Below are 13098 nucleotides of genomic sequence, written 5' to 3'. Positions count from 1 at the left end.
CATAATGACGTCATCCACCTGTTATCCAAGAAGAACTAATTCGATCCACCCTTCTTTTTCACAGGTGTAATGGATGGTGTGCTAAGTTTAGCACTGGACAGCTGAGCTTTATCCTTGTTGCTTCATAGCGACTCGATTCCTCTAAAACCTTCTATTTTTAATTTAAGGTAAATACCCGAGATGATCATAATTAATGACAATGTTTGTTTCTTCAAAGTCAATAGGAACACTGTAAGTACTATATTCTATGTACCAGCTGACTCAGAGTCTTAATTTGCTTTTGTCAAGTAATCTTTCTCATCTTACAAATTAAGTCCAGATCTTTCCAGTTTTTTTTTTTTATTCAACGGGTGTAACACACTTTCACTACTGCAAAGATTTCAAATGTGCATCTATATTTTTAAAGTGTACTAACACTCTCGCAGGTCTCCCGCTAGTACAGCGGTAAGTCTACGGATTTACAACGCTAAAATCAGGGGTTCGATTCTCTTCGATAGACTCAGCAGATAGCCCGATGTGACTTTGCTATAAGAAACACACACACACACACACACACATTGTCCCAGTTAACTATTCTTACGGACAAAGTTTGCGATTTCTTTATATGGTTAATGCTACAAGCATTGCTTATTGAACAGTCACAATAAGGTATCGTAATCCGCGCCATCGATCACGTTGTGCCTAACGTTACCTTAATGTTTATTACACATTATAATTTATCTCGGACAAGTCTCCGATTTATTATGTTATGTACACAAAGTTTCAAATAGCCGGAAATTTTAATTTAGAAGTTAATTAAATGTTAAAATTTATTAACAAGATACAAACAACTTTCTTTTTCAACACAAATATATTTTAATATACAAACAATTTATAATAACGGTTGTTATCAGTAGTTATTACAAATGACGGTTTATGTACAAGAGTTCTACAAACTTACAAACAATACTGAGTTTTATATCCAGTATAGAATTGAATATTTTATGAAGGATCCAGGTCCGTGACAAGCAAATTAATTCTGAGTTGATAAGGTCCTCGTAGAAATTACTAACGTTTGATGTTTGTTAATTCGCTGAATATGAATGGTTTGTAATGTTCGAAATCTATAAACGTTTCTAGTCCAATTCCGTAGTTTTCAGATTAATAGACGTTAATTACAACAATAGCTTCCTAGGCCTATAACATGATTGTAGCTGTTCAATAATACTCATCTATTTACTGTCTCTCGATTTTTATACGAATCACGCGAGTTTCTCGATGCTTCAACAATGTTCGAAAACGCTGGCACGTTTTCATAAAGCAAATATTGTTGATTATTATTCTCAAGAATCTTCTACACATTTCGATAACCTGAAGAAGTTGCACAATACACAGCCAGAAATATACGTCATGTGCAAAAAACGAAAACTATACTTAAATAAGCGTAGATATTAAAATAAACGTATAATGTTAAATCTGTTACATTCTTTTATGCTATAGCAATCCAAACACGTGTCATATTACATCACAATGGGACAGACAAATCACCCCTTTCATTAAATGATCCGGTATAAATGCCCATAAAGAACAAAAGAGTGTATAATGGCATTTCAACTACTACTTCTTTTAGGTAGCTGTCAACGAAACATCGCTCAAAATAATAAAAACCACCCGCTAAGTTGGTGTACAATATATAGTTTAAATTTTATAACGGAATTTAACGTGCCCTGGTGATTAACATACCGGGCTGCACGTAAAAAGTTATAAAGTTCGAACCTATGATATACCACTTGAATACCTTCAACTATGGCTGTTTTATAAAAAAAAATGGCGGTTGATAGTAGCCATGTAGACGATGGATGCTACTGATTGTTTTCCTTCTATTCAGCAGCTCAAAATTAAAGGCGGTTATGTTTGAACCCCGGGTGTTTTTTTTTTTACCAGACCTTTTAGATATGTCAAACAAGTTGCCATACGGGTTGCAAATATCAACTTCAAAGGTTATTTATATCAGTGGATTAAAAGACAGCCAAGCATAGCCAGGTTGTTAAGGCACTCGACTCCACGTCACCCCAAACATGTTCACCCTTTCAGCCGTGGGGGCATTATAATGTTACGGTGTCAATCCCACTCTACGTTAGTAAAAGAGTAGCCCAAGAGTTAGCGGTGGGTGGTGATGACTAGCGGCCTTCCCTCTTGTCTTATACTGCTAAATTAGGGACAGCTAGCACAGATAGCCCTCGTGTAACTTTGCGTGAATTTCAAAAGAAACCAAGATTAAAAGGCATGTCGTATGTTGGTAGAACGCCTCTGTTAATAAATTAATTTTAAAAATATTAATTGATAAAAACACTCAACCGCGATTGATGTCGTATAGAATTAACTAAATGGGATATATTAAAAGAAATAACGATTTATACAAAATATCTCCAACAGATATTTTTTCTTTAATATGCACTTTTTTCAGCTCCAAGAAAAACCGAACTAGCAGAAACTCATAATTTGTTGATTATTTAAAACAAGAAAAACAGTTAATTTGAAAGTTTGAAGACAAGTCGCTTGTTGTCTGTATGTATGTTTAAAGGTAGATCGAAAAGTATTTCTTTGTCAAACGGTACCAATCTTGGTACTTTGTGCCATCAACGATAAAGGGTCATTTTTTGGATTGCACTGGTGTTAGCTATTCTCCCTGAAGGGAATATAGTATCTTCCTTAAACATTTCTGTTTTTACTATCATTTTTTGGATTGCACGGGTGTTAGCTATCCTCCCTAAAGGGAATATAGCATCTTCCTTAAACATTTCTGTTTTTACTATCATTTTTTGGATTGCACTGGTGTTAGCTATCCTCCCAAAGGGAATATAGCATCTTCTGTTAAAAATTTCTGTTTTTAGTATCATTTTTCTCTTCAGCTGCTGCTTAATAAAATGTTTGGTCTTTTGATGCGTTATTATTATTATTGCTTGGCAAATGTTCTTTCGTGAATGAGAATGAGTTATTTCAATTTCTTGATTTGCACGTGCATGGACGTTTTAGGCTGTCTGGTTTTAAGTTAGCGATGGTTAGGTTCACCTAAATTTCGTATCCCTTAATTAATATGTATTTTAGTCTCGTAAAATCTCTGTTCCTGTCAGCTTTTGTTATTGCCGAAAGTGTCAATAAGGTTGACACTTTAGTTATTTTAATTCTAGTAGTGCACGGTAGATGGAGCACTCTCATTGGTCGTTAAATGTGTTTTATTCCCGAAATGAGTGCTGTCCCTTCATTCTTGATGTTCCAAGATTGACACCTGTCTTTTCTGTTGCAAAATCTAGTAATAACCTGAGCGTTCCTCACATCTGTGCTGAAAGGAGAGTGGTTTAGATCACATGAGCGAGATGCCAATGGTGAGCAGTCTGATTTTGTTCATGAGAAATTTGTTCTTGTATTTAAATAACGGACTGTTCCCTAAGATTCAGACTTATGCAGATTAGTTCAGTTATATAACTTCACAGATTGTTTTCAGTTGCCAGGGTTTTCAATTTAACATTTTTTCTTAGTTTCAGGAAGGGTCATGCCAAACTGGGTCTCTCACTCCTTTCAGTTTATTTACTCCTGTTCAAATACAGTGGTACCTCGGTTCTCGAACGACTCCCTTCTCGAACATTGTTTGAAAAAAAATGTTTCGGTTGTCGAACATCAACTCGGTTCCCGAACCAAGCTGTCGTGGCCCAAACCCCCGAAATAACCCGACTGGTGACCCGAACGACCCTTCGACCATTTTCGGCCCACGCTAAGCTTGCCCAAAACATTTTACCCGCACCTGTCGCTCAGTCCACACCCCCGCTAAAATCTCGTTTTATATTTTTTCTAAATATTCTGATTAAATAAGCCACCATGGGGTCAAAGAAGGATAATGAAAGCAGCAAACCAAAAAGAAAAGTTGTTAGAGCCACAATAGAGGTGAAAAAATATCTCATAGCAAAGTATGAGAGTGGTGTTCACGTGTCTGACCTTGCTACACAGTTTGGTATGGCGAATTCTACAGTCTGCACCATACTGAAAAATAAAGGTCATCAAAGGAGATGAAGTTGCAAAAGGAGTGACAGTGCTTACGAAACAAAGATCACAAACAATGGAAGAGGTAGAAAAATTGTTCTTGATTTGCGTAAACGAAAAACAGTTAGCTGGTGATAGCATTTCTGAGACCATCATTTGTGAGAAAGCAAAGCAGTTGCATGCTGACCTCCTGGAAAACACCCCTGGAACGAGTGCTGATACAAGTGATACCTTTAAGGCTAGTAGAGGGTGGTTTGAAAAATTTAGGAAGAGAAGTGGCATACATAGTGTGGTGAGACATGGGGAGGGTGTCAGCCAAAAACAAACATCATTAGACAAGTTTTTAGTGAGAAATAGGTACAGTGAGTCTCAAGCAGGTTGTAGCGGTGCAAAGAGACAGAAAAGAGAAAGAACCCCAGAAGGAGAGTTACCTGACGTTTTTATGGAAGGTGACTCACCTTCCAAACAATAATAACCCTCCAACTCACCACCTTTCACTTACGCCATCAGCTTTCCTCAGCACAGGTAAAGTGCAGTTAAATTTTCATTTATTGTTTTTTATTGTGTTTATAGTTTTTCTGGTTGACTTTATGCATGTAAGTATTATTATACAGGTATAAATAAGCAACATTTTTACTTAAAATGCTTCATAATGCGTAATTTTTGGAGGTCTGTAACGGATTAGTTTAATTTACAGTATTTCTTATGGGAAAAATTGATTCGGTTTTCGAACAGCCTTCTGGAACGGATTAAGTTCGAGTACCGAGGTACCACTGTATAAAATTAAGGGTGAAATTCTGCTGGTATGCAGTACCATGACTAAGTGCTGGGCCTTATTTGATCTGCTTTAGGTTCGACTCACATACCTTCCATCGTACTATCAGAAAGCAGACATGTCACAACTTATAGAATCTACACAATTATTCTTATTTAAATGAACTATAAATAATTTAGCCAATTTAATTTATGTTGGCAACTACATTAGATGGATTCGTTTAGTTCTTTTATATATTTCTCATTCGAACCGGTAAAATGTTCATTTTAAATGTATTGTTCTTTTTGTAATTTATCCTCATTTCAGCTATAAAAACGTAACAATTTGCGTTTTTTTTGGTTTCGGTAATCAGCCACGTAGTCCTTGTTGCATCGAACATGCTCAGCCTTTGAGGCATGGGAGCATAATTATGTACTGTAAATCCTACTGTTCATTGGTAAACCTAGCCCAAGAGTTGGCAGTGGGTAATGTTGCCTATTTGCTTTCTCTCTTGTCTATCGCTGCTAAATTTGGGACGGCGAGTGCAGACAGCCATCGTGTAGCTTTACGCAACCAAACCAGTCATGCAGAAAATTAAATAAGCAACCAAACCCTCAAAATTGTATCTCAATGGAACTTTTCTCCAGGTAGTAACATCAGCCAAATTCCTGGGTCTATCCAACGATTCAAAGCTACGTTGGATCAAATATGTACACGAAATCTGTATATAAATACACGTCAATGTATGTGTTTCCACATTTCTTGAACAATCTGCACCAAATTAGACACTGTAATACACGGATGACAAGAAGAGGGACCCACATCTAATGTCGGAAAAAAAAAACTACCAATTCAAAACAGTTTGACAAAGTGACACAAGATGTCACGATGAATGTCATGGGGATGAACGTCCTTCTAATTTCATATTGATGGAATTACTGAAAACAGTCTTTCTTTTCAATATTGATACCTTTGTGATTTTTATTTCACTTTTAATTAATAGTTATTACGTTAAGAATAAAAAGTAGAATCACATCCTCCTATTCTTTACTATAAACAAATTTTTATTCCACCAGTCCAACAGAAGGATTCCCTCATGGTTCAGCGGTAAGTCTACGAATTTCCAACGTTAAAATGAGGGTTTCGATTCCCCTCGGTAGACTCAACAGATAGCCCAATATGGCTTTGTTGTAAGAAAAACACACACACCCAACGGAAGGGCACTCCAAGTAATTAGAAATAAAATGGCAATGAGAAATTTGTGTAGGACGCTTGACTTGACAACTAGAGGGACACAACAACTGAAAACTTAAAATCTATAAAGCCTACACACGTCCAGTGGCAGAGTATGGCATATCACAAATAAACAAACTACAGATATTTCAAAACTTAATAATCACTAAAGCATTAAAAAGTTCTCAGATGCACAAACACGTCGTTCCTACACAATTATCCAAACATCCCTATGTTGTCAAACTTCAGAATAAATTAGTAGGGCCCTACATGGCTAGTTAATTAAGGCACTCGACTCGTTATACGAGGGTCGCAAGTTCGAATCCCCGTCACACCAAACGTGCTCGTCCTCTCAGCCGTGGGGGCGTTATAAAGTGACGATCAATCTCACTATTCGTTGGTAAAGAGTAACCCAAGAGTCGGCGTTGGGTGGTGATGCCTAGCTGCCTTCCCTCTAGTCTTACTCTGCTAAATTAGGGGCAGATAGCCCTCTAGTAGCTTTGCGCGAAATTCAAAACAAGCAAACAAATTAATAAACTACTTCGAAAATTTTTTAATAAAAACACTTTTCAAAGGGCACTTAAAAACTTCATCATATATCATGAAGATAGACCAAAGTATCTCTCACTACTGAATCTAATATATTCGTTATGCAACCTAAGGCCATCTACAGTAAACTCTCGTTGTAACGAAGTCGTAGGGATTAAAGAGAATTGTTCGTTACAAAAGAAGTTCGTTAAAAAGGATTTTTTTTTTCATTCACTAGCCAAGTCTGGTAATGGTAGGCCCTATAACTGACGGCTGTTGCAGTACCGGTAATTGGATTAAAGACTCAGAAGTCACGTGTTTAAACACTTAAAACACATTTAATGAAATTCAAAAGGACAATTAACAGCTTTTGTAAAAAAAAACATGTCTGTGTGTTTTTCTTTTAGCAAAGCCACAAAGGCTATCTGCTCAGCCCACCGAGGAGAATCGAAACCCTGATTTTAGCGTTGTGAATCCGGAGACATACCGCTGTACTAGCGGGGGACAAAAACATGTAAAAAAAATAACATTCATAATATAGACATATGTAATTATAATGTACAGGATACAAACACCAGCAAGAACGTCTAACTGGAGTCACTTGAAATATTGCACAATGGTTTTTTGCCAACTGCTGTCCCTCTGGCACTTGGTCACAAAACGCTCCATCATGTTTAATTGAGAGATAAACTGTCCTGCGTTAGCCTGGTGTTCAAGATATCTCTGAAGTTGCAGGCACATTTCACGAGCTGCAGAATGTGTTGGGATGGGGGGTTCCTCATTGTCGTCATCTTCACTTTTACTGTCATTTTCTGGTGTCTGTTTATTTTGCACCATGGCCACAATATCACTGTCTGTCAGGGGCGCGTTAGTGATCAGATCATTATCAGCAGTCTCGTAGTCCTCTGCTGTGCCATCCACCGTAAACCCAGTGTCATTCAGCCGTATCAAGAGCTGGGCCAATGGTATGTCATCCTCGGGGTCCTCACTGTTTTCTGCTGGCTCTGGAGAGGAGAAGCCACAAGTTCTGAAGCAATTGGCTATGGTTGATTGCTTTACCAATGACCAGGCAGAGCGTAGCAGTCGCATGGCTTCAAGCACAGTCACAGTGAAAACACTTTTATTGTCTATTGAATCAATAAGACGCTGTAGCAGTAGGGTGCGGTAATGATTGTTTAGATTGGCGATGATGCCTTGGTCCATGGGCTGTGTCTTGCTTGTGGTATTGGGAGGCAGGAGCACCAGCTTGATGGCCTTAAGTCCAGTGGGGTTGGAGTGGGCGGGACAGTTGTCAATTATCATAAGGACCTTTCTTTTCTGCAGCACAAACTTTCGGTCAAGTTCTCTCAGCCACTCGGTGAATAGATCTGATGTCATACAAGCTCGCTTGTTGGCTTTTAATGGTGTTGGCAGGGTTTTGACGTCTTTGAAGCAACGCGGTTTTGCTGCCTTTCCTAAAAAAAAAGAAAGAAAATGTACATGGTTAATGTCTTGAAATTAAAAATGAAACATTTACATGTCAATAATCTGAAGAAAATCATAAAATAACAACTTCTATAGAAAACACAGGAAAACATTTTTACCTGCTTTTGACACTCACCTATGACAAGTAAAGGAAGCTTCTCGGTGCCGTCCATATTGGCGCATACCAAAACAGACAGCCGCTCCTTCGCTCGCTTCCCGCCGTGACAGGAGTCTCCCTTGATTGTTTGGATTTGTTTGTTTTGGAAATTCGCACAAAGCTACTCGAGGGCTATCTGTGCTAGCCGTCCCTAATTTAGCAGTGTAAGACTAGAGGGAAGGCAGCTAGTCATCACCACCCACCGCCAACTCTTGGGCTACTCTTTTACCAACGAATACTGGGATTGACCGTCACATTATACACCCCCACGGCTGGGAGGGCGAGCATGTTTAGCGCGATGCGGGCGCGAACCCGCGACCCTCGGATTACGAGTCGCACGCCTTACGCGCTAGGCCATGCCGGGCCTATCTCCCTTGATAACAAGAGACTTGTCTGGCAAAAGTTTAAAGAATAAGCCAGACTCATCTGCGTTGAAGACATCCCGTGGGCTGTAGTTTTCTAGCAGGCGTGGCAGTGTTGTTGATGTCCACTGGTTTGTTTGCTCTGGTTCTACACTACCAGACTCACCACAGATCGTACGAAATTGAATGTCGTGTCTTTTTTTGAATCGGGTTAACCACCCATCACTCATGCAAAAGTCAGTGATTCCCATTTGATCAGCAAGTTTTTTTGCCTTTGCTTGCATAACAGGCCCAGAGATAGGAACATTCTCTGATCTAATATTATTGAACTACAGAAGCAATGCCGCTTCTAGCAGAATGTTTTGCAGTTCGCATGCGTTTTCTATTGGGACAAAAGTTGTCTCGAGAAGACAATATGGCCTCTTTATTTTTCAACCATGTTGACAAAGTGTTCAGAGGCACATCAAATGCTTTTGCTATTTCTGTTTTTGTTTTAACTTTTTTTTCAACTTCTTCTATTGCTGCAATTTTAGTTTCTATCGATACAAGCTTGCTCTTCGCCATGATCAATGATTAATGATCTGTTTAAGTTGACTGTGATTAGCCTTTTATAGGCCACAGCATGCAGGCTGCCCAGGCATAATCTACTCAAGCCATAATCTGAAAATTTTATATCTAGGCTAATTTTTGCTGGGAGGGCGGGTGAGTTGGGGCGGGCAGGGGTTATAAGTGTTATTGACCATAATTGTTGTAAAAACATTGCTAGGCTAATCTACTACCCCATCTGCAGTACGCTATTTCTCAAGTGTAAGATTTTGATGGTGGCACCACACATTGTTGCGCGGAGACTGACTAATTGCACTTGGTAGCGGCGTAGCGGGTGGTCGGCAGCGGTGACAATTAATTTAGGGAAGAAGAGAAAAATAATTATCTTCGTACCTAGTTCGATACAAAGGATGTAATATTGATGCTTTTCACACCCTAGGGACTATAATTAAACATCGTTACAAGCCAACACTTCGATACATGCAGTTCGGTTCAAGGGGCTTTTGTTACTATGTATTTATATGGACAGTTGGCCGGACCAGTCAACAACTTCGATACAAGTGATATATTCGGTTCTAGCGACTTCGAAACAATGAGAGTTTACTGTAGTAGGAATAATGGAGTAAAATAGGAGTGACAGTTAAGGGAATGTTTTTAGTTTTTCTTGTTGACTTACGTTAAATTTTATATTCGTCTAATAAATACTGAAAACAATACGAGTTGTGATACAACGTTAGATTATTGGTCGTGTACTAGAAAGGTGACTGTTAAAACAATTCTCGTATCCTCACAGGTCAGTTATTTGCAAATGTGTTTCTTTCACATATTTTTGCACACTTAAATAGCAATTTATTACAAAGGCATATATATCGCTTAAAAATAACATGTCCCCAGGTGGCTCAGGGGACTTGTAACACAAACATCTGGTTTCGATACTCACCATGGAAAGAGTACTGATAGTCCATGGTTTGTTCAACGAACAAATATAATATTATAAATAATCTGTACAGTATTTCTGCCCATGAGGAAAGTCCTCACTGAGGATTATCGGCTTTTAAATGATTCTAATTTTCAGTAAGAACAGTTACTTTGTGACGTGATTTTTTTTGTTACTTGTTCTGATATACAAAATGGTTTGTTTGTTTGTTTGTTTTTTGGAATTTCGCACAAAGCTACTCGAGGGCTATCTGTGCTAGCCGTCCCTAATTTAGCAGTGTAAGACCAGAGGGAAGGCAGCTAGTCATCACCACCCACCGCCAACTCTTGGGCTACTCTTTTACCAACGAAAAGTGGGATTGACCGTTACATTATAACGCCCCCACGAATGGGAGGGCGAGCATGTTTAGCGCGACACGGGCGCGAACCCGCGATCCTCGGATTACGAGTCGCACGCCTTACGCGCTTGGCCATGCCAGGCCTTACAAAATGGTATAAAAATCGTTACATCACAGGTGTGTACGGTGTACTAATTTTTAACTTTCATGTTTATTTTAGCAGTATATGTAAACACACTGATGGAAAGGCTTAGGAATTGCGGTGCTCTGTCTCGAAAACGACTTCGTTCAAAACCCATTACAGAAAACGTCTGACAATATAGTTTTAAGGGGGTAATGTATAAGGAACTTTTCAGATGAAAAATGGCTACAATGAACGTGTAGTTCCTGATGTATTATCTAGGTCAAGAACTAATATGGGCTTCATCTACTACATTTAAGAATCAGGAAAATAAAGAAGTAGAGGTTCAGGATATGACTGATCCTCCAGATCAGAGAAATTTAACTAGAACCGTAAAACTATTTACTTATGCTACATCACAAAATTAGGCTTAAACATATTTTATAACTTCATGAATAATTGTTAAGTCTCAAATTATAACATAATGTTACTGGGCACAACATATTATTTCTTATTAATAGTTACAAAATGAAACCATTGGATAATATATACCATGCAACTGTTCCAATCTCGGGATGGACAACAAGGACATTTTTTCCTGCACACGTCTTTGTATCATTTTATGTATTGTCACACAATTTTGCTTTAGATTAAAGCTATAACAAATATTGCCATAAAACTGTATTATACATATGTCATAATGCTGTTTCTGGTAGATAAACTTTTAAATACACTACTTACGCTTCCATTCGTCCAACCCTGCTCCAGTGCGTAAATTCCATGTTACACTGGAAGCATGAACTTAGCGAGGTCATATAAGTAGGACACTGCATCTAGCTATTGCATAGCATGAAAACAGCAACACTGACATTTTATCTTTTGCCAACGCGGTCAAAGACAATCCGATAAATTTACGTAAATACATGCGTGGTTTTAAAACATCTTCGTTTTCGTAGCTACCCTTTCATCAGTAACACACACAACCATCAATACATATGAATGCCAGTGATGTTATTTGCTTTCCACTGTCATATCAATTCCTCACACCGTAACGAACATCTTACACATATCTGTTTACCGTTTTCAGCCCAAGCCTTCTCATGATGCCATGAAAGGATTTGTGGGAAATTGGTGACGTCATCAGGCGTTGGTTTTTAGACAAAGGAAGATGGCTGGTATGTATTAAGTTAACTAAAAAAATATTTCAATTACTATTTGATTTTGATAAGTAATCAACATATTAATCAGAGTTCAAAATGTTTTATTAGGGTTCATCTCAGACTATCAGTGCAATTATTGTCAAGAAGACATTACAGAAGTAACAGTGAGATGTAGCCAGTGCAAAGATTTTGACCTTTGTTTACAGGCAAGTGACATAGCAACATCAAATGTTTTGATATTTATGTTGCATAGTTATATCATTTTTTTGTTAGAATACTAGCAGTATATAAACTGTATGATAACTTCTTAAGGTAGAATACCATATCTTTTAAACTGAAATTATAAAGGGTACCGTCATCTTGTGTCCAAAATATACCGTGAAAATGTAACAACAGATTCTTTTAGTATGTATTACTTATCTAGTACTCTGTCTTAGGCTTAAGCGGCATCATAGACGGCATGTTTAAACGCCACCTACCGGTTACTATACATCACTGCTTTAAAAAAATATATAAATGTTTCTTCTTTTGAGCATGCACATTTTCACTGTTGTCGTTAGTAAACTGTGTAATAACACTATATATTTAAGGAAACAAAATACTCGTGTAGTGAAAATTTACACTGTATATAATATTTAACAAAAATATTTGTTTTAAATGCTTAGCGAATGAAAATATTAAAATATATTTTTCATATTGGATCTTGTGAAAACAATATATTCCTTGTTACGTATCAGTAAATATTAGTTTTTTTAAATGCAATGCTTATATAGGTGCATGTTTTATAAAGGTTTTTTTTTCACACAGATGGAGTAATTATAATCAGATATTTTGTTGTACTTAAGTTTTACAAAGATGTTATTTGGTTAAGAAACTTTTCACTCCTTAGTTAAACCCATATGTATGTTTGTATGCATATACTGATATATTTATTTAAAACATATGCCATAATTTATTCTGTAAGAAAAAAAAAGTTGAATATATATATACATGATTATTAAAGGATACAGTTAAATGAGTTTGTGTTGACTTTCTTTCATTACTGTTTAAGTGCTTATTATTGTCTTCAAATTTTTAGCACATATATGATTGCTATTTATGTCTTGACAATATTATATAAACTGGTAAAAATTACTGCCTGTGTCATAATACATGCATGTAACACAATTTATTATACCACAGTTTTTCATTTGTTAAATATTTTCTCATAATTTATAAATGTTGTGTGTATTTCAAGTTAATTGTTCAAATTAGTTTTCATAGTAATTATTTATGTTTCAGTGTTTTTCTTGTGGAGTAGAAATGGGTGGACACAAAAATATACATGGATATAAACTTATAGTAAGTATTTTTATAATTTTAGAGAATTTATATGTAACAAATAAATGCCATAAATGAAATGGGATTTAAATAACTTGTGTTAATAAGCTTTCATATTTATTGTGTCACTAAAAAAAAAAAAGATAATTAACTAATAAGTAA

The 13098-nt window shown here is 37.0% G+C and overlaps 1 protein-coding gene across 5 annotated transcripts in view; it reads left to right on the top strand.

Moving 5' to 3' along the window:
- The first annotated feature begins 11493 nt into the window (after positions 1-11493).
- The window catches only part of LOC143229357 (transcriptional adapter 2b-like), a 33649-nt gene continuing 32044 nt past the window's right edge, over positions 11494-13098 (top strand). For all 5 annotated transcript variants that reach the window (XR_013015839.1, XM_076461600.1, XM_076461609.1 and 2 more), the window contains exons 1-3: positions 11494-11631; positions 11725-11822; positions 12898-12957. Coding sequence is in view for 4 of the 5 variants with exons in the window: in XM_076461600.1 (XP_076317715.1) it covers positions 11625-11631; positions 11725-11822; positions 12898-12957 (165 nt within the window). In the remaining variant the exon portion in view is untranslated. The remainder of the gene's footprint in view (positions 11632-11724; positions 11823-12897; positions 12958-13098) is intronic.

This window comes from Tachypleus tridentatus, chromosome 1 (assembly GCF_004210375.1).
Source record: "Tachypleus tridentatus isolate NWPU-2018 chromosome 1, ASM421037v1, whole genome shotgun sequence".
NCBI lineage: Eukaryota > Metazoa > Arthropoda > Merostomata > Xiphosura > Limulidae > Tachypleus > Tachypleus tridentatus.
Note: the sequence above shows the minus strand (reverse complement) of the source record. Positions and strands in the feature narration are given on the sequence as shown.